General features: G+C 44.4%; 2 protein-coding genes across 7 annotated transcripts in view; one reads left to right on the top strand and one right to left on the bottom strand.

Moving 5' to 3' along the window:
• Positions 1 to 808: 808 nt before the first annotated feature.
• Positions 809 to 8,675, bottom strand: APEX2 (apurinic/apyrimidinic endodeoxyribonuclease 2). Of its 3 annotated transcripts, none has more exons than XM_020901843.2 (6): positions 8,384 to 8,675; positions 7,194 to 7,277; positions 6,376 to 6,556; positions 5,680 to 5,826; positions 4,551 to 4,620; positions 809 to 2,094 (listed from the first exon to the last, which is right to left on the bottom strand). In XM_020901843.2, the coding sequence occupies exons 1-6, from the start codon at positions 8,538 to 8,540 to the stop codon at positions 1,189 to 1,191; spliced, it is 1,545 nt and encodes a 514-aa protein (XP_020757502.1). In that variant the 5' UTR covers positions 8,541 to 8,675; the 3' UTR covers positions 809 to 1,188. The 3 variants fall into 3 exon arrangements, with proteins under 3 accessions (XP_020757502.1, XP_020757503.1, XP_070318931.1); XM_020901844.2 differs by having other exon boundaries at positions 8,391 to 8,474; XM_070462830.1 differs by lacking the exon at positions 6,376 to 6,556 and having other exon boundaries at positions 8,391 to 8,480.
• Positions 8,676 to 13,608: 4,933 nt separating this feature from the next.
• PFKFB1 (6-phosphofructo-2-kinase/fructose-2,6-biphosphatase 1) overlaps positions 13,609 to 19,937 on the top strand; it is a 100,557-nt gene continuing 94,228 nt past the window's right edge. For 2 of the 4 annotated variants that reach the window (XM_020913155.2, XM_020913157.2), the window contains exon 1: positions 17,640 to 18,087. In XM_020913155.2, the coding sequence (XP_020768814.1) occupies positions 17,991 to 18,087 (97 nt within the window). In that variant the 5' untranslated portion in view covers positions 17,640 to 17,990. Of the gene's footprint in view, positions 13,704 to 17,639; positions 18,088 to 19,937 lie in introns of those variants that run through there. The other 2 variants (XM_070462811.1, XM_020913154.2) reach the window with 2 other exon arrangements.

Here is a 19,937-nt window from a genome sequence, read left to right as displayed (position 1 = left end):
GGAAAGGAGTAGTTCCCCAAAAGCTTGAAGGTATTTTCCAACAAAGAGAATGGATATTCTCCTCAATCCATTATTCTCTTTGCTTCCCACAGTACCTTATAGAACAGGACTTATCAGTTCTATTTCCCAAGGTGGGAATGAGGGTTGGCTATAGCAAACAACTTGTTCAAGGCAAGGCTCCCAACCTCTCTAGGTCATAACACACTGAAAACATGTGCATGGCACACTTGGGTGAATTAATATTACCTGCCTAGGAGGCAATCTTTCCTAATACTTGTGCAATTAATTCCTGGTCCTGTCTGGCAACTCTAGGTTTGAGGGATCCATTTCTTTCCACCCTTTAACACATTTGTGGCAGCTGTGAGACACATCAGTTGGGAAACATTGGTTTAAAGCTACACAGCCCGGGGGTTACCTGATGACTCAAGACTGTAAAGAATCCACCTGCCAATGCAGCAGACCCAGGTTCTTCCCCTGGAGAAGGGAACAGCAACCCACTACAGCATTCTTGCCTGGAGAATCCCATGGACAGAAGAGCCTGGCGGGCTACTGTCCACAGGGTCACAAAGAGTTGGACATGACTGAGTGATTAACACTTTCACACAGTCCACCTGAGCTTTCTGTCCCACCATACCCACCTCCCTTGATGACCCAACCTCAGCAGTACAGGAAACCCCAACTAAACAGAGCACCTTTATGGTGAGCACCACTCCTCCTTCATCCCTTCTCCTTAGGAGTTCAAACCCGGGACTGAGATAACATCTAACTCAACTTTATGTGGCACATCCAAAATGTCCATATGACATGGTGCACTACAACAAAGACATGGACTTTATTTAGGCACAGATACATTTTCCAACAAGGTAGGAAGGGGTTTAAAATTACAACTTCCTGGGGCAACTGCTTCCGGTGTACTTCTGAGAGGAAGGTGGGAAGTGGGGTGGGGAACTGGGTCACAAGCATTAAGGCACAAGAAGTTCACCAATGAGGAGGAAATAAGCAGGAAGAAAAGAGAAAAAAGGAGGCCTTGGAGGAAGAAGAAAAAGAGGAAAGGGGAAGGGTCCTTGAGGAAGGTGAATGAGGAGGAGGAGAAAGAAGAGGAAGGAAGCAGGAGGCAGCTTAGGAGGAAGCTGGCCTCAGATCATATACAAGGTTGACTATGTCAGACATCTCTAGGCCTGGGTTGGTTCAGCTGGGCCTGCTCCAGAGGAAGAAATTGCAGCGGGAAGAGGGGTCAGTGGGAGGACCCTGGGGCCTGGCACACATGTAGAAGTGGCGGCCCAGGTTGGGTCCTGGCTTCTTTACAGTTCGCATTACACATGGCTCCCTGTGTCCCCCACAGAGGGGCATGGGCGAGGGCCCCCCAAGCAGAGACTTCCAGAATGAGGTCCGTATCTCCTTTTCATCCTTGGCCTCTGAAGCCTTGGCCTGCCCCTCCACCACATTGGCCACCACGTCTTCTTCTGAGGTCTTTGGGGTCACAAGGGTGCCCAGGCTAGGAATATCCAAGTTAGAAGTTTGGGGGCGACTGGAGGATGGCTGGAAGTAGCTCATCAGGTTTTTTTGGCCTCTACTAGAGCCAGTTTTACTTGGCCGGGACCTAGTTGAGCGCACACGGGCTTTGTTTTGGCGCATGTGTACCTGTGTTTGATTGCTGGGCTGTAGTGCTGACTGCTTGAACACAGGATCTTGTTTGAGGTGAACCAGGAATCGTAGGATCTTGAGTTGGGTACCTGCAAACTCGGGGAGGAAGCAGGTGCACAGAGGTGGGCACTGTTTTGCTGGCACAGAGGACACGCTTAAGACTGCACCCACAGGGCAGTGGTCAGAGCCCATCACCTCAGGCAGCAAGAAGGAGGCCTGAAAGGTGTCTATGACCAGGGTCCTATCCCCCAACACGTAGTCAAGCCGGGAGCCATAGTTCAAATGGCGGGCACCACTGACTGTTGACCAACAGGTGAAGGCCCCCTTCTGCTTTGGCTGGAAGCAGCGGTAGCTATCGATGAAGGGTCCCATGTGGGAGCCACTCTCGCACCCCAGGTTACTGAGCAAACCATCCATCCACTTGCGCCCTGGGTCCTCTTCAAAACATTCCTAGGGAAAAGGAAGGAGGACAAAGAAAGAGGCAGAACTAGATGCCTAGAACTGTAAGGGACTAATTGCTTCATTTTACAGACAACAAAATGTGGCTGTTCCAAAGAAGAATGCTCAAGGTCATACAGTCCGGAACTGGCAGAGCTGGGATTCACTTTGCATCCTTAGTGATTTAAAAGCTCATGCTTCCTTTTACTTCTGCATCAAGCTACATCTACCTTGCACTGGGCCATAAATCCCGGGCCTGAAAGCTTCCTGTTGGTTAATCAAAGCAATTCTCAGAATTGCTCACCAAGAGAATGGAAAATAAGATGTTTAGAATGGTTACCTCCAGGAAGTTGGGCTACAGTTAGGAGTTAAGACTGTTGCCTTTTCATGTAAACCCTTTAGTACTATTGTGGTATTTGAGGGGCTCAAGGGATTCACATCTGAATACTTCCTTTGGCTCTGATTCCTAATTCATCATCCACCCAATCCACTCACTCACCCATTCAATGCAACAAATGTTCAAAGAACACTGATTATGTGCCAGGTGTGATATGAATGACAAAGTGGGACCCTGATCTAGTCTTGGGGACCAACAAGGCTTTCTTTCAGCAAGTAATCTGGAGCTGAGAAGTGAAGATTGAGCAAGAATAACCCAGGCAGAAGGTGTTACAAATTGAGAGAACAACTTATGCAATGGGCCTGTGGAGGGAGGGAACAGCATACCCAGAAGACTGGAGGGGCAATGAGACTGTGGGCCAGAGTACCAACAGGAGATGACTATCATAGTCCACATAAGCAAGATATGATGGTCACTTAGACTAGGGTGGTACCAGAGGAGACAAAATGAAATTAAGAGATGATTTGGAGCTAGAATCAACAGTACTCACTGGCCAATTGAATGGGAAAAGGGAGGGTAGAGAAGGACAATACTAACACGATTCCCTGGCTTCTGGTTGGAGCAACCAAGAGGATGGACGGTACCATTTAGGGAGGATGAGACTAGAATAGCTGGTCTTGTGGGAAGTGGACATATTCTGCTATTTTGAAAAGATTGTGTTTGTCATGTCACCTGGTACTATTCTTTTTTTGGTGGGGGGGAACATATGAAGTGCACTCAAGAGATCTAGGATATTTCTGAACTAAGAAGAGAACACATAAAGGTATATGACACTATCACAGGAAGCAGGAAGAACAGATTATAAGTAAATACCCAATGAGGAATAATGTAGGGAGAACTGACGTCTTTCAGTTTGTAATGTACACTTCCTTCCCCACCATGACCATCACCAGTCTCTAATTATCTCATTTCTGCTCATTTTCCCCATTGGAAGACACATCTATGTCCTGTGGCTCTTCTGCAAACTAATCAAGGAATCTTCCTACAGCCTCTTCTTTGAGGCAAGCGACTTGAAGATTCTAGCACAGTGGTTCTCAAGACTAAATATACAATAAAATCAGCCTGGGAGTTTTTAAAACATACTGCTACCCTGGCCTCACAGCCAATAGATTCTGACTTAATTGGTCTAGGGTTGCATCAAGGTATTGATATTTTTATAAAGCTACTTATTCTAATGTGCTTTCAGGGGTTGAGAATCATTGGCCTAGAGGGACTCAGAGATGAGGGGTTCATACAAGAAAAGAAGACAAAAGGGAGGGGATGCCCACCAATTCAGAGGACAGTGAGAAAAGCCAAAATGAGAAGAACTTTTGCAATGGGCAGAGAGGAGAAAACCTGGGTGGAGTGGATGGAGTGTGAAGGGGTGCTGAGGATGGGAATAAAGGACTGAGCAGAGACAAGGAAGAGCCTTGAATGCCAGGCCTGGGTGTTTTCTCTGCATGTCTGCAAGGTAACTGGGAGGTATTGAAGATTCGTGAGCAGGAAACTTAGTCTATTAGGGAAATGATTCAGATAATGTGGAGTTTGAGGCCCTCAAAATCTGACTGGAATTCTCTAGCCCCATCCTCTGCTACTCAACTTCCTTCCCTGTCATCCCCTAATAAGAAGGGGACTTGTAGTTCCTAATGCACACCAGCCAAATTCTCACCTTGCAGCCTTTGCTCATCATGCCAGAATGATTTGCTCTCCACTCCACCCCAAGTTCTTTTCTACTCATCTTTTAAGACTCAGCCATTTTTGTAAAGTAATTAGCCTCCAACTAATAAAAATAAATGGAAAAAAAAAAGACTCAGCAATTTTAAGATATCTCCCCTGAAGTCCAGGTACCATTCTATAATTGACTTGTCATGTGTCCATAGTCAACCACCATGCTGAGAGCTCTGGGGGGCCAACAGTCAGAACTGACTGATAAATGAGTCCACAGCATAATCCTCAGTGCTTTGAGAACAGAATTTCAAACTAAGCTCTGCTTTTCTATGAAGGAAGCTTTTGCCACTGGGCCAAAAAACAGCACTGATTGGCTGAACAGAATCAGTCAGGAGTGAGGTCAAAGGCCTAAAGGGAACCTTACCAGGTTGACTGCATCCCAGTGGTCAATGGGGCGGTGGGCTGTATTCAGATCACCCAGAATGATAACATGGCTGAAAAACATAAAATGAATGTCAAGAAAGGGAAGCAGCAGTCCTGGTCCATCTACTGTCTCCTGGGCCCAAGATCTGCCACCTGCCACATAGATGTGCAGGTGGGATCCAACAGCGACGCATAGTAGTCTACCTCTCCAATTTCACTATAGCCTTTATACCTTTTACAAATGACCAACCCAATTCTGATCTCCAAAGGTAACACTGTTTCTTGTTTGACATGATCGTCTCACTGATCTCTACCAAATGACATCTTTCTGATCCTTCAAAGATGAGCTCAGGTACTATTCCCTCTAGGAAGCATCTCTTGATTATTCCAACCCAACCTCACTTTCCTGTCCTTCTCTGGGACAAGACTTTTCATTTGTTCTAAGTATGTTACCTTCCTCTTATTTCACCCTTAAAACTGCACTGAGGTAGGGGTTCATATAGGGCTTCTCTGGTAGCTCAGCTGGTAAAGAATCCGCCTGCAATGCAGGAGACCCGGTTCGATTCCTGGGTCAGGAAGATCCGCTGGAGAAGGGATAGGCTACCCACTCCAGTATTCTTGGGCTTCCCTGGTGGCTCAGGAAGTAAAGAATCTGCCTGCAGTGCAGGAGACCTGGGTTTGATCCCTGGGTTGGGAAGATCCCCTGGAGAAGGGAACAGCTACCCACTCCAGTATTCTGACCTGGAGAATTCCATGGACTGTATAGTCCATGGGGTCGCAAAGAGAACAGACATGACTGAGTGACTTTCACTTTCAGGGTTTCATATACTTATTTTACAGAAGAGAAAACAGAGGTGGGACTAGCTTTGGGGCTCTTAGTGAGTAAAAGGAGAAGCCAGGATTTGTGACCAGAGGTATTTGAATACAAAACTCATATCTGTATCACTTTACTTGGTCCTCACAAGCTCTTAAACAGCAGAACCTATTCCCTTGGGCATGCTGATGTCTACAACTAGGCTGTGAATGAATTCAAAATACAAAGATCCCACATCCCCTCCCAGTGAGTCCTGACACAGGACTGGGCACCCAGGACAAGCTCAAGGAAGCCTTTCTGCACAGGCTTGCAGTACCTGCCAGCTGCCAGGAGAGCTTCTGCTCGGATCTGCAGCAAGCGATAGAAGCGCATCTTAAAGGTGAGTCGCTCAGGCTTCCCAGGGTCCGCATGGGGGCAGTACACGTTGATTAGGGTCAAGGTCTTCTCCTTCCCTTCCCATGTGCTGGTAAGAAGAGAACCAGCCCATCAAAAAGGGATCACTTGCAAGCCACCCTTCCCCTTCCCACACCATGTGACTTCCACTCAGTGGTTGTCTATGGGATGGAAATAAAGGAAAGGGATAGAGAAATATGAATGAGGTGGCATACACAGGACTTGAGGATTGACTATACCTACGATGACACACAGGTAAACCAGGTAATGGTGCTGCCATTCACAAAGATAGGACACAGAAGGAGAGCAATCTGGGGCAGTAAGTACAAGGTTGGCTAACTTGCTTTTGAGGTACCTGTGGTAATAAAAGAGTTAGGCCTCCCAACCAGGCTCCCTCCCACCTCAGCCCCAAGTAGAGATAGAGAACTCAAAGCTCAGAGAAGAATATGATTTGTTCAGGGTCACAAACTAGGTAGCTTAGCCAGGACTAAAGTCCAGGAATGGCAAGTTTAGGAAGTTTTCCAATGGTGAATGTAGGTTTATAAGGCAAGCCTTAGAACCACCACATTCACAGAGTTGAACTAGCAATGATGGGTGACACGGGGATGTGGACTATTACCAGATCTTGTGTTGTGTGAGGAGGGCCCGGCCCTCACTATCCAGAGCTCGAAGCTCCTCTTGGGTGAAGTCATCCATGTTTCCATAGCAACCCACATCCCCATTCTGAGTGGCAAGCAGGCCACTCAGGCCTTCTTCAGCAGCCACTGGGGTAGCACTGTCCTTACAGAAAGTGGCTACACCTGGAGACAGAGAGGGTACTGGTGACTGAGCAGGCCTGGCAGTCAACAGCCTGTTGCACAGCCTATTGCCCCTGCACAGGTCACATGCTCATCTTCATCAAGCATAGCTCTCTTGATGACTCTCCCAACTCAAGGGCCATGGATACCTGGGGCAAGTCTACTCAAACCCTGGGTCTCAGTTCCTTCATCTTGAAAAGATACAGATTAATAACAGCTAATATTCTAAGTGCTTTACATGGTAGCTGCTCAGAAAATGCTAGCTATTATTATTATCATATGAACTAATAAGTTCAGTTCTTGCAACAGCCCTAAGAAGTACACATTATCCCCCCTTTCCAAGTAAGGAACTTTAAGCATAAAAAAGTTAAATAGCTAGCCAGAGGGTACACAACTAGAAGTGAGCTAGGATTCAAACTCAGGCAGTCAGGCTCCAGAGCTCATGTAACTAACCACCACTATTGTGCTCTTGCAATCCAATATTATACAAACAAACAAAAAAAAAATCCTTCATATCATCTGATGTGGCTTTAGCTCTGTAGACAAAAAGCTTACATTTCTTACTGCCTTCTCATTAAATATTGAAAACCCTTTTCCACCTGCCCTCATCACTTTAAAGTCCCCAGAAAGACCAATTTACCAGAATAGCCACTGCGGTTGCGGCTGAAGCTGAAATAGGAGTTGTAGCCCTCAATGATAGCCAGGGGCTCAGTCAGCACATCCCCTGGGGGAAAAAAAGATGTAAGATTACATCAGAGATAAAACTAGAAAGACCTGGAATTATAGCTGTAGGCTAATGCCTTGCACACGTCACAGCCAGGGTGGGAAGGGAAAATTAAGTATCTATGATTAGAGAAGTTAGAAAGTGGGGACGATAGAGGAAACTGATACCAGAATTACAAGAAAGGGGAAGACTACCTAATGGGAGGTGAAGAATCAGGTGGGAAAAGGCTAGGTAACTGGAGGAAGTTGGAGGTGAGAAATGGTTACACAGGAGAGAAGACTGGGAATCTGAGCAGGAGGTAGGAGAGAGAGGGAATTGGAAGATTTGAACAGAGGATGCAGGGAAAATAGGTAACCGGTCTTAGAGGTGGTGAGTGGGAGAGGGAAGGAATCAGGGGATTGAGCTGTGGGGCAGGGGGTGGAGGAGTTGTGTGTGCAGCGAATTACCAGACTCTAAGCTTGGGGGTGGACATGAAGTAGGAATGAGAGGCTCTCTGGAGAAGGAAATGGCAACCTACTCCAGTATTCTTGCCTGGAGAATCCCTTGGACAGAGGAGCCTGGGGGGCTACAGTCCATGGGGTTGCAGAGAGTCAGACAGGACTTAGCAACTGAGCACTCATCTGGGGAGGAGACAGGGGGTAGAGATAAGGGGGTCTGGGGACTTTAGATAGAAGTTTTAAAAGGAGGAAATTAGGGAATCTAAGCTGGGGACAAAGATGGAGTGGGAATTAAAGGATATGGACTGGGGGCAGAAAAGGGAAATTGGGGAAATCTGACTTGGGAGTGGGAGATGGAAAGTGTGTAGGGGGAAGAAATTCTGGGGACTTAGCTGGGGTAGGAGAATGAGTAGGAATCGGGATGTGAAACAAGATGGAAATTGCGAAGGGGAGAGAGAATTATGATTTCGCTAAGGCCAGGAGATGATGTGGGAATTAGGAGATCTAGCTAGAGCGTGAAACACAGAGGGGAGATCGGGATTCCGAACTGGCTCCAAGGGGAGGATTCTAAGAATAGAGAAATGGAAAAGTGAAGTAAATGGAGCAGGGGGCAAAAGTTAGCAGAAAGGGGGAAGTATGGTAGGGGGTCCTAAATTCTTGAGCGCTCACTGGTTACTTTGGTCTCCTGAAGACAGACGATGTCTGCATCCAACTTTTCCAAAATGCGCCCCATAGCCATGGTGGTGCAGCTGCTGGGCTCCTCGTATCTCGCCCCTTGCAAGGGGCTCCGAATCCCATTGATGTTCCAGCTCACCAAGCGCAACATGTCGACAGCTAATTGCAATGCCTTTGAGCCCGGGCCCAACGCAGGCGCTAGGGGAAAAACTGGAAACTCCTAAGTCCGACAGGCCTGGACCTCCCGCGCGCGCGCGCGCGCGAACATTTGCGCAGGCTTTCTAGCGGTCGGACGTACGTGGGGCGGGGCTTCAAACTCCTCAGTTTTCATTGGTAGGAGGAGCGGAAGCTGATGGGGAAGGTGGGGTCGGTCTGCCCTAGAAGAAATGAATAGTGAGAGAAAGGTCACGGGTTGGGCTTCTTCTCCTACCAGCCAACACTGGCTCGCGTGCCTGAGTCTGAATGCGTTTCTACTCTGCTCAAAAGTCCCTTTGGTGCTTTCGATTGCTTACAAGTGAGATTTCACCATTATTCAAGTGGCAGAGCCTTAAGCGGAACCGTGCAGCAAGCGGAACCACGCAGCGACCAAAACCCCGCCCCTAGTGTTCAGACCGCATCCCCTTGGTACCCGGAAGGCTTTGACGTGGGGAGCTGGGAGTGTCTGGTATAACCAAGCGTGTAAACCCGGAAGCCAGACTGAGCTACGGGAGCTTTGTGGCTGGAGGCCTGAGCAGTAAGAAAGGCTCTAGATTTTGGAAATTAAGCACTTGTTGGTAATTGTTTGCAATTATTTTCTCCCATTCTATAGGTTGTCTTTTCTTTTTGTTTATGGTTTCGTTTGTTATGCAAAAGCATTTAAGTTGGATTAGGTCCCATTTGTTTTATTTCTTTTGTCTTTGAAGACTGATCTAAGAATATATTATCAGGATTTATGTCAGAGAATGTTTTGCCTGTGTTCTCTTCTAGGAGTTTATGGTGTCATGTCTTATATTTAAGTCTTTAAGCCATTTTGAATTTATTTTTGTGTATGGTATAATGGAGTGTCCTAACTTCATTGATTTACATGAGGTTGTCCAACTTTCCTAGCACCACTTGCTAAAGAGACTGTCTTTTTTCCACTGTATGGTCTTGCCCCCTTTGTCCAAAAGTAATTGAAAGTAAACATGTTAAGACAGAAATATAGACCAATGGAGCAAGATAGAAAGCCCAGAGATAAACCCATGCACCTATGAGCACCTTATCTTTGACAAAGGAGGCAAGAATATACAATGGAGAAAAGACAGTCTCTTCAATAAGTGGTGCTGGGAAAACTGGACAGCTACATGTAAAAGAATGAAGTTAGAACACTTCCTAACACCATACACAAAAATAAACTCAAAATAGATTAAAGACCTAAATGTAAGGCCTGAAACTGTAAACTCTTAAGGAAAGCATAGGCAGAACTCTCTTGGACATAAATCACAGCAAGATCTTTATGACCCACCTCCTAGAGTAATGAAAGTAAAAGCAAAAATAAACAAATGGAACCCAATTAAACTTAAAAACTTTTGCAAAGCAAACCATAAACAAGATGAAAAGACAACCCTCAGAGTGGGAGAAAATAATTGCAAATGAAACAACTGACAAAGGATTAATCTCCAAAATATATAAGCAGCTCATGCAGCTCAATATCAGAAAAACAAACAACCCAATCAAAAAATGGGCAGAAAACCTAAACAGACATTTTTCAAAGACATACAGATGGCTAATAAACACATGAAAAAATGCTCAACATCACTTATTATTAGAGAAATGCAAATCAAAACTACAATGAGGTATCACCTCATACTGGTCAGAATGGCCATCATAAAAAAAAAAATCTACAAACAATAAATACTAGAGAGGGTATGAGAAAGGGGAGCCCTCCTGTACTGTTGGTGGGAATATAAATTGATATAGCTTCTGTGGAGAACACAGGCTTCCCTTATAGCTCAGTTTGTAAAGAATCCACCCGCAATGCAGGAGACCCCAGTTCGATTCCTGGGTCAGGAAGATCTGCCAGAGAAGGGATAGGCTACCCACTCCAGTATTCTTGGGCTTCCCTTGTGGTTCAGATGGTAAAGAATCCATCTGCAATGCAGGAGACCTGGGTTCGATCCCTGGGTTGGGAAGATCCTCTGAAGAAGGGAAAGACTACCCACTTCAGTATTCTGGCCTGGAGAATGAGGTATCACCTCATACTGATCAGAATGGCCATCATCAAAAAATCTACAAACAATAATGCTAGGAGAGGGTGTGGAGAAAAGGGAACCCTCCTGCACTGTTGCTGGGAATGTAAATTGGTACAGCCTCTGCGGAGAACACTGGAGATTTCTTTAAAAACTAGGAATAAAGCTACCATATGACCCAGCAATCCTGACTATGGGGCATATACCCTGAGAAAACCACAATTCTAAAAGACACATGTACCCCAATGTTCATTGCAGCACTATTTACAATAGCTAAGACATGGAAGCAACCTAGATGTCCATCAACAGATAAAGAAATTGTGGTTCATATATACAGTGAAATATGTGTGTGTTTGGTGGGGGGTTGGGTGGGTGTGTGAGCAAATGCCTGCTCAGTTGTGTCCAACTCTTTGTGACCCCATGGACTGTAGCCCACCAGGCTCCTCCATCCATGGGATTTCCCAGGCAAGAATACTGGAATGGGTTGCCATTTCCTTTTCCAGAGGATCTTCCCAACCCAGGGATCGAACCTGGGTCTCCCACATTGTAGGCAGACACTTTACCATCTGAGCCACCAGAGAAGTCTGTGCTATGTATATTTTACCATAATTAAAAATAATAATAAAAGGAATGAGGAACTTTCACCTCTTCCTAGTTCCAAAACATAACCTAAAGTGAAACACATACCCATTAAGCAATTAGTCCCTATGCCCTTCACCACGAACACCTGGCCCTTCACCACGAGCACCTGGATGCCATCAATTTGCTTTCTGTCCCTGTGTGTTTATCTATTTTTTTTATTTTTCACATAAGTTAAATCATTGCCAAATGTACTAAATCACACTGAATCGTACACTTTAAAATTGTTAATTTTGTGTTGTGCAAATGTTATCTTGGGCTTCCCCAGTGACTCAGCGATAAAGAATTTACCTGCAGTGCAGGAGACATAGGAGGCATGTATTTGATCCCTAGGTTGGGAAGATCTCCTGGAGGAGAGAATGGCAACCCACTCCAGTATTCTTGCTGGGATAATCCCATGGACAGGGAGGCTGGAAAGCTACAGGTCAAGGGGTCTCAGAGTCATGACTGAGCACTCAAACTTTATCTCAATTTTTAAAAAAGGATATACACACCATAATATGTAAAATAGATAATCAACAAGGACCTACTGTACAGCACAAGGAACTCTACTCAATACTCTGTAATGACCTATATGGAAAAGAATCTGAAAAAGAATAGATGTATGTATATGCTGTAATTTGTTATACACCTGAAGCTAACACAATATTGTAAATCAACTATATTCCAATATAAAATAAATGCTTTTTTAAGAAAAGGAGAGGATAATGACATGTTCTATGTGCATTTATATGGAAAGATATCAAAATATATTGGGGGCGGGCTGCAAAATAGTATTGAAACTTTTGAATAAACCATGGGGAAAATGGGGGAGGGGGACGCACTCTAATGGAGTAAGACTTAGGAGAGGGCCTCTGGCTTTATTGGGCTCGGGGAGGTAGACGGGAAAGTTGTATCCAGCCCACCCTGTAGCCATTATTTTTCTTTGGCCTTATAGCAGCCCTAGGATGTGACCTGACAAGTACTTTCTCTTCATTTCTCAGATGGTTAAAATCAAGACCCAGAGAATCTAAGAGGATTATCCACGTTCCAGAGCAGCACTGTCTCCCAATATAACCCAAGGCTCTTCCATATGCATTTATCTCACTCCTTGTCAGAGCAACATTGTAAGGGACATTAAAGCTAAATAAGAGAGGTTCAGTGAATTCAAATCAGTATCACAGAAGTATTAGAGCCAAGATTCAATTCCTATCTTAATCAGCTCAAGGAATACTGAGTAAGTTTTTTTCTAATCACCCATGCACCACTCCAGTTAGATCTTTTTCTCTGTGCCCCCACACCACCCTATCATCCATTCTGTCACACCACTTAAAATGCATGGCTACCATTGATTTCTGTTTCCATCACTAGACTGCCAGCAGCTTGACAGCAATGACCATGTCTGATTCATCTTGTTAGTCCCATCCCCTGGTGGCTCAGAGGGTAAAGCGTCTGCCTGCAATGCAAGAGACCTGAGTTTGATCCCTGGGTCAGGAAGATCCCCTGGAGGAGGAAATGACAACCCACTCCAGTATTCTTGCCTGGAGAATCCCATGGATGGAGGAGCCTGGTAAGCTACAGTCCATGGGGTCGCAAACAGTCGGACACGACTGAGCGACTTCACTTTCACTCACTAATATAGCACACAGCACATGTTAGGAGTTAGTGTTTGCTGAATGAATGAACAAGCAAAGGACATTAGCAAGAGCATCAGCAGATTAGTGACTTGTTTTCTGAGAACATAAGAATAGAGATAATAGAAGTGCCCAATATCCAGGGGAAAGTATAACTTTGCATCCTTAGGTTCCTCACCCAAAATTGCAGTAAAATTACTTTTCCCCCAGAATTGCAACCATCATTCTCAATGTCTGCAAATAAGACCTAAAGAGCTGCTTCCCCCCTGGAAGACTTAAAGGTTACATTCCCCCTGATGGACTTAAAGGCTGTTGCCATCAGAAAATAGCCCTGAAATTGAAATTAAAATGTTGGTGCTTTAAGCTTTTTCATGTTTTTGGTGGTTATAAGCTTAGGACTGAGTCCCAAGAGTGGAATAATTAGGACAAAGGAAATGAACATTTGTATTGCTCTTACTTCATATTGCCAAATCACTTTCCAGTAAGGGATCATGCCAATTTGCACTGAAGACCAATATGAAACAGCCCTAAGGATTTCCAGATCTTGCCTGTTTCCATTGCTGGTTTTCATTTCCCCATTCTGCAGTAGCTTGTTAATATTAGTTCTGACCTTCGGGGTTGGCCTGAAGAGAAAAGGCTCCGGATGACTCAGGAACTTCTTTGGCAACTACAACAGCTGATATTTCAACAGCGGGTACACTCCCCCTCTTACCAAGGATACTTCCCAGCCTTCCCAGAGAACCAACAAGCACCTCCAGACTCCCTGTTTGATCACTGGACCTGCTTTGGGGGTCTAAATGCAAGAGTCGTGTGTCGGATAATTAGTGATGGAAGAAAAAACCTCTAGGAGAACAGGTAGGTGAGACAGAAGAAAAATAGATAGGAGTTAATACAAATATAAATCCATTCTTTAGGCTCTCTGGAAAATTTTCCTAGTGTAGGCAGTCACTTGAACTGTTCACTAAAGTGTATGGGAAGTTTGGGATTAATATAATTTCTATATCTCATTATCTATCATCCATTTTGACCTGTCTTTGTGGAACACTGGCCCAAAGGGCAGTTCCCTAGCACTTTTAGAAGTCTCTCTAACTTGGTCTAGTCCAGTTTCTTTTTTTTAAAGCTGGATGATAGATATTACATTTCTTAACTGCCAACTGGTGTATAAAGTAGGACTGGTTTGCTGTGGCACTTTGAACAAGCTTTTTAGCTTCTTTGGACTTCAGTAGCCTCCTCACTAAAATGGAAATTAAAGTCCCTATCCTATTTCCCTCAGAGGGCTGTAACAAGGTGAAGAAGAGTAGTATGAGAGGAACCAAAGCTCTTTGAAAATATTTCAGGATTTCCGTGCTCTATGTTAGTGATCTTACCTTTTCTGTAGCCTCCACAGGCAATACCACCCACAACTCTCTTCTCCCCGAGTAACTGTGGTTTGTGGAGTGCAAACCTTGGGCTCCAGGCATGGGGCTGAAAGTAGTGAGGGGACCGTAGGTCAGGGAAGTGGCTAAGAAGGAAATGGCTCCTAGGCTGCTTCCACGAAAGACCTAATATACACATATAGACACATGACCTATAAGCATGCAATCTCCCCTCCTCACTCTAAAACAAATGCATTCACATCCATACACTCCAAGAATTACCAATACAGAGACTCCATTTGTGATTTTGATACCCATCAGTACTGTCTTGACATTGCTTTTAATGAAATTCTTCCATGAATTCCATACTTTGGGAGGATAATCAGAATCTGTATGCCTCAGAAAGTCACACTTTATGCTTTCCTCCATACAGTTAATCCCAAATTAGAATCTGTGGTTCAACTCTTCATCTTGAGTTAGGGTTAGTAAGTCTCTGATACTGAGTGAACCTTTTTTTTTTTCTGTAACCAGTTAATTGGATCATTTTGGGGATTGAGGGGACTTCATTCTTTAGTTCTTTTTGTTTTGCCCCATTCAGAGTTGAGAAACTCTCTAGATCCTCCTATCACCTTCTACCTTCAAACCAAGTTATTTCCCCCATTCCAGTTCCCTGAATAGCTCCCTTTTTATAAAATTTATCTTGTTGAATGAGGATTATTTGTACACATGTTCATCTCATCCAGGCAGAGAGATGTAGATTAAGCAAGTATCCTCTGTGCCAAGGCCTGCGCTGGACATCTGGAAACAGATCACAGATAACTGAGATCCAGTACCTATCCTTAAAGAGCTCACAATCTAGTAGGAAAGTAAACTGGTAAAACACAGGTTGATGCTTGCTCAGATAAACAGAAGCATATAAGCAATGTGGGAACCAAAGCCAAGGCTTCTCAGAGGAGGTGAGAATTGAGCCCAGCCTAGAAAATTGAGTCATATTTCACTGAGAATGGAAAGGAAGAGAAGGCATTCCAGGCTGAGCGAACACCCAGAGGCAAAAAAGTACACAGTAAGTTTGGGGGCCCAGTGAGGTAGCTGATACAATTTAGCCATGGGAGTCTAAAAAGAGACATGACTGGAGAAGTAGGTTTGATTGAGAAGAACCAGGGCTGAGGCCTTTCCAAAAAGCTTGTTGAGTTTTCCTACTTCTGGGGATCACAATACACACAGACACATACACATACACACACAAACACACACAAAGAGCTAGTTTCAGGCAATTTTAATTTGGGTTTTCAAGCCTGGACCCCAAGTTTGCCTTTCAGACCTTGTCAAAAGTCAGCTAAGCTCCTATCTCAGATTTCCTGCTGCTAAAATTATCTTTCATGCAGGGTCATGAGGACAAAATTTTAAACATAGAAATGGGGTTCATATGACTAGATTGATTACATCAGACAAGCCACTTCCCCTCCCGAGACCTCAGTTTCCCTGTGAGGCCAGTGAGAATGTTTGGAAGGAGCAACTATGAAAAAGAATATGTTTCATTGTAGGCCTTGGAAAGCATACTTCTAAAGCATTATTGTTAAGATTATTAGCGTTAGCAGAGTGATACAGTTAGGAGACTTATTAGGATTAAGAGAATTGTATCTCTTCCAAAGTCTAGATCTAGGACTCTAAATGTTATGAGCTAATCTGGAGGACCACATTCTTAAAACAAGCTATTTTTATCAGTTAAACCAAAGAAAAACCCTGGACTGGAGAAATTAGATCCCCAGTGTTTCATTCCTGACTTGGTGATTTAATTTGCTATAGGACCTTAGGAAAATACTTCCCCTCTCAAGCCTCTATTTTCTTACCTGAGAGAGTTGGATAAAATTATTTCTAGGGGTCTTCTGTATCGTAAAACCAAAAAAATAAAAATGAATTCATCTTTCTAATTGATTGGCATGAGTTCTTTATTACAAATGTTAACCCTCTGTCATAATTTTGTAAGTTTCTTTTGCTGTTTCCTGAATTCTAACCATTACATTAGAAATTGTAGATTAGCCAAAGAGGTGATTGATCTTTTACTTCACAGAGGGAATCACAGAGTTACATAATATATATTGAACATTTCCCAGATTACTTTATATGTGTTAACACACTGAATCTTCAACTACCCTAAGATACTCTTATGAGATGAAAACACAAAGTGTTTCACCAGGGCACTGAAAAGTTGTGTTCTGCCCAGGATCTCCTAGCAAGGGGGAAGAGGTGGGATTCCACTCAGGTAGTATGGCTCCAGAGCCCAGTGCTTTTAACCACTGTGATCCACTGCTTCAAGAGATTCATTAGAAGGGAAGGCTCTGAAATGTATTGAAAGTTTAGTATGATTTATACACAGAAACTGGAGGGAATCTAACTTTTAGGTAGACAGGGATGCTGAGAACGTATTTTAAGGAACTTCTTAAAAGGCAAAGTGGACCTGAGAGCACTGGAGGTCAGGAATTGGAGATTTATATCCCCAAGAGACTGGCCCAGTGTTGCCCAGCTCAGAGGAAGAAACTGAGCTTCCATGTAGCCAATCACTGGAGGTTTATCAAGGGGTGGGAAGATTGCAAAAGAATGAAGTAAGAGCACACTTGAACATCTTCCAGGTAAGTTATGCTGTTAGATGAGTTTTACACATAAAAGTTTCAAAACAATCAGGGGGAGGGTAAAGAAGAGAATTCTGAGTAGAATGGCTCTGGCCTATGGACTTGTCCTACTTTGAGGCCATTGCTCCCTATTCCCCACAGTCTGCTTGCTGCAGCCTCCCCCCCCCCCCACCCCCGGCCAGGCCTCCATCCTCATGGCTTGGCATAAAGAAGTTTAGTCAAGTTATGGGTTAGATCACAATTCCTTTCTTCCTAGATGACCTGATGACAGTTGGCAATCATACTGTCACTCTCCCTAGCAATGGCTGCATGCACATCTCAGGTTTACTCTGATTTATTTAGCCTTGGCTGGTGAGAGCATAAAGATGATCAAATAGTGCCCATCTCTCTGAGAGTGTCCCAGGCAGCACACTCCCACATTTTAGGAAAGCAGGACCCTTGATAGGAAAGGTAGTTGCATTCAGGGGAATAAAAGGTTTGTAGTGCCTTTGGGAGGGCGTTGAGGCGGTAAACCTTCCAATTCCAGTTCGGGACAATGACTGCTAGCTCAAAACATTTTTTTTTTTTTTCAGTAGGGACATCGTGTTTGTGTGTTTGTATTTGGGAATCTCGCATTTCTGATGTGGATCTCTGTTTCTGGGTTGGAGCCTGACATTCTGCTTGAGTCTGTTTTTTTATTGCAAAGCTATGAAAGCTGCTGAGATCTGACTCCATCACCTTTGCCTCCCCACCCCACACAGGACATAAGCACATGATCTTCAGTCTTTTATTTGCATACTCTACTAGTCCTGTCTTCATTGGAGGGAAGTGACTGGCCAGACCTGGGCTGTCTTGCTGGCTGCCTTCCTTGCTGGGCTCCAACTTATCTCCTATGTACACAGCTCTTGGAGTTCAGAGGCCCCTGCTGACCTCTGCCCAACCTCTCCTCTGCACCCAAGCCCCCAATGGTACATACAGGAGCAGAGGCAGGCAAGGACTAGGAGACAAGAGAGAGGCTGGAGACAGGCTGCAAAAGGGCTCAGAACCCCAGCACACCTCCCTGTCCCAAATCTGTCCACCACCTGCTGTGGCCACAGCAAAAGAAGAGAGAGCTAATAAGACAGAAAGTAAGGCCCGGTACCTTGTGGACAGTGGTGTCATTAGCTGCAACGCCTAAGATGTCTCAAGAGATGGGAGAGCTCACCCAAACCAGATTGCAGAAGATCTGGATTCCACACAACAACGGCAACAGCAGGCTGCAACGGAGGAGGGGCTGTAAGTGGGGTTTGCTTCTGTGGGCTTCAATGTGGTGGTGGTAGAATGGGTGTAGAAGATTAAAGGACATGGCCCCTTGTCCACCCCCACCCCCACCTGAAAGTTGGAATAGGTGAGCAGCTGGATGAAATAGCTGTAGGGCAACAAGATGCTAATGTCAAAAACAGAGAAAGAAGGAGAGAAAGAAAGACAGAAAGAGAGAGGTGAATACAGAGAAAGAATGATGGTTATGTAAAGACCATCTTAATCAGAGGGATTATTGACTAGGAATTTTTTCTTTTATCCAGAGCCTATTTGGAATACTTCTTGTTTGAAATCTGACAGTTCTAGATCAGCGCTAGACTAAATATTTTGGTGACCTCAGTGAAATGTCTGGAAATTTGTACTGTCTGATAGCGCTTGGGTGAAATAAAGTTCTTGGCATTGTTTCTTAGAGGACAGGTGCTGGGTACACAACAGTTCCATATCATTGGTCGGTTTTGCTCCTCCCCTTTCTCAAGCCTCCTTGAGAAACTGGGTTTAACTGGGTTGGAAAAGGCTGGGTGTCCTGCCTAACTGGGTTGGAAAAGGCTGGTGTCCTGACTCCTGCATTGCCTTCATGGCACATATGGACACATTTGCTGCTCTAGGAATTTGAGGGAGAAGACACCCAGGGAAAGACTACTGGTGTAATGTTCACTTTGAAAATTTAAAAAAGACTAGGGTCAAAAGGGGAAAGCAAACAAAACCTGTAAATGCATTTTTAAAGTAGATTATACCATTTCCCATAGATAACAGGGGACAGTTTGCAGATCAAGGTGTTTCCAGCCCAAGAATTTTGACCTGAGGAGCCATAAGGTGGGTGGAGATAAGACAGCTATGTACTGTGGGACCCAGACATTTTAAGGACCAGCTGACCGAGCTTCCACTATGCTAACGCTAGAAGAGGTCCAGGCTCACAGCTAGTGAGAGGAAGAGCCAGGAAGATGTAAGATGTTAAATATACTATGTAGAATGGAGGGTATGGATGGAGGAAGAGAGGGAAAAAACCTAGCCTTCTGTTCTTCCTTTTCCTCTCCATCAGCAGTTTCAGTCACTCATCTGGAGATCAAGGATCCTAGATGAGACTGAAAATTACATCCTACCCTCACTCACCAAATCACTTTTATTCCTTCTAAGGGGCTATTGGGTTAAGCTGACAAGCAGGCAAGCCACTCTTTGCATACCTGGGTCCTCTATAGTTAGAGACCTTATATTCCTGGGAACTCTTGTCTTTCAGTTGGAGAAATAATATACATAAATCATATAATATAGTCTCTGTCATATAGAAGATGCAAAATAAATATGCATTCACTTTATTTTAAGAGCTTATCTCTCCTCAGCTATAAGACATAATTAATACCTACTTCCCCATGTTGTTGGGGTGTTCAGTGATTCAGACTGCCTAGCTTTGAGTCCCAGCTCTGCCACCTCCTGCCTCTGTGACCCTGGATGTCTGGACCCTCTTAACTTACCTGTGCTTCCATTTCCTCATTGGTAAAAAGAAATTAGTAATAGTGTAGTGAGGATTAGAAAGCTAAAACATATAAAATGCTTAAAAGAATGTCAAGTAAGTACTCAATGTTACTGTTATTATTTAAATAAGAAGGTGGGTGTGTGGTCTTTTGCCCATCATATCCCCAGCGTCAAACCTGAAGCCTGGCACATAGCAGATACCCAGTAAATGGTAACTCTGTGCTACGTCCACTCTACCCTCACCATAGCAAAGCATGGGGATCTGTGTGTACAAGGTAGTGACTCACAAGTGATTGACTGAATTATGTCAGACCACAGATGTAATAAACTTAGTGACCTGGGGGTGGTAGAGGTAC

This window comes from Odocoileus virginianus, unplaced genomic scaffold (genome assembly GCF_023699985.2).
Source record: "Odocoileus virginianus isolate 20LAN1187 ecotype Illinois unplaced genomic scaffold, Ovbor_1.2 Unplaced_Scaffold_14, whole genome shotgun sequence".
NCBI lineage: Eukaryota > Metazoa > Chordata > Mammalia > Artiodactyla > Cervidae > Odocoileus > Odocoileus virginianus.
The sequence above is the reverse complement of the archived record's forward strand: the minus strand, read 5'-3'. Positions and strand labels throughout refer to the sequence as shown.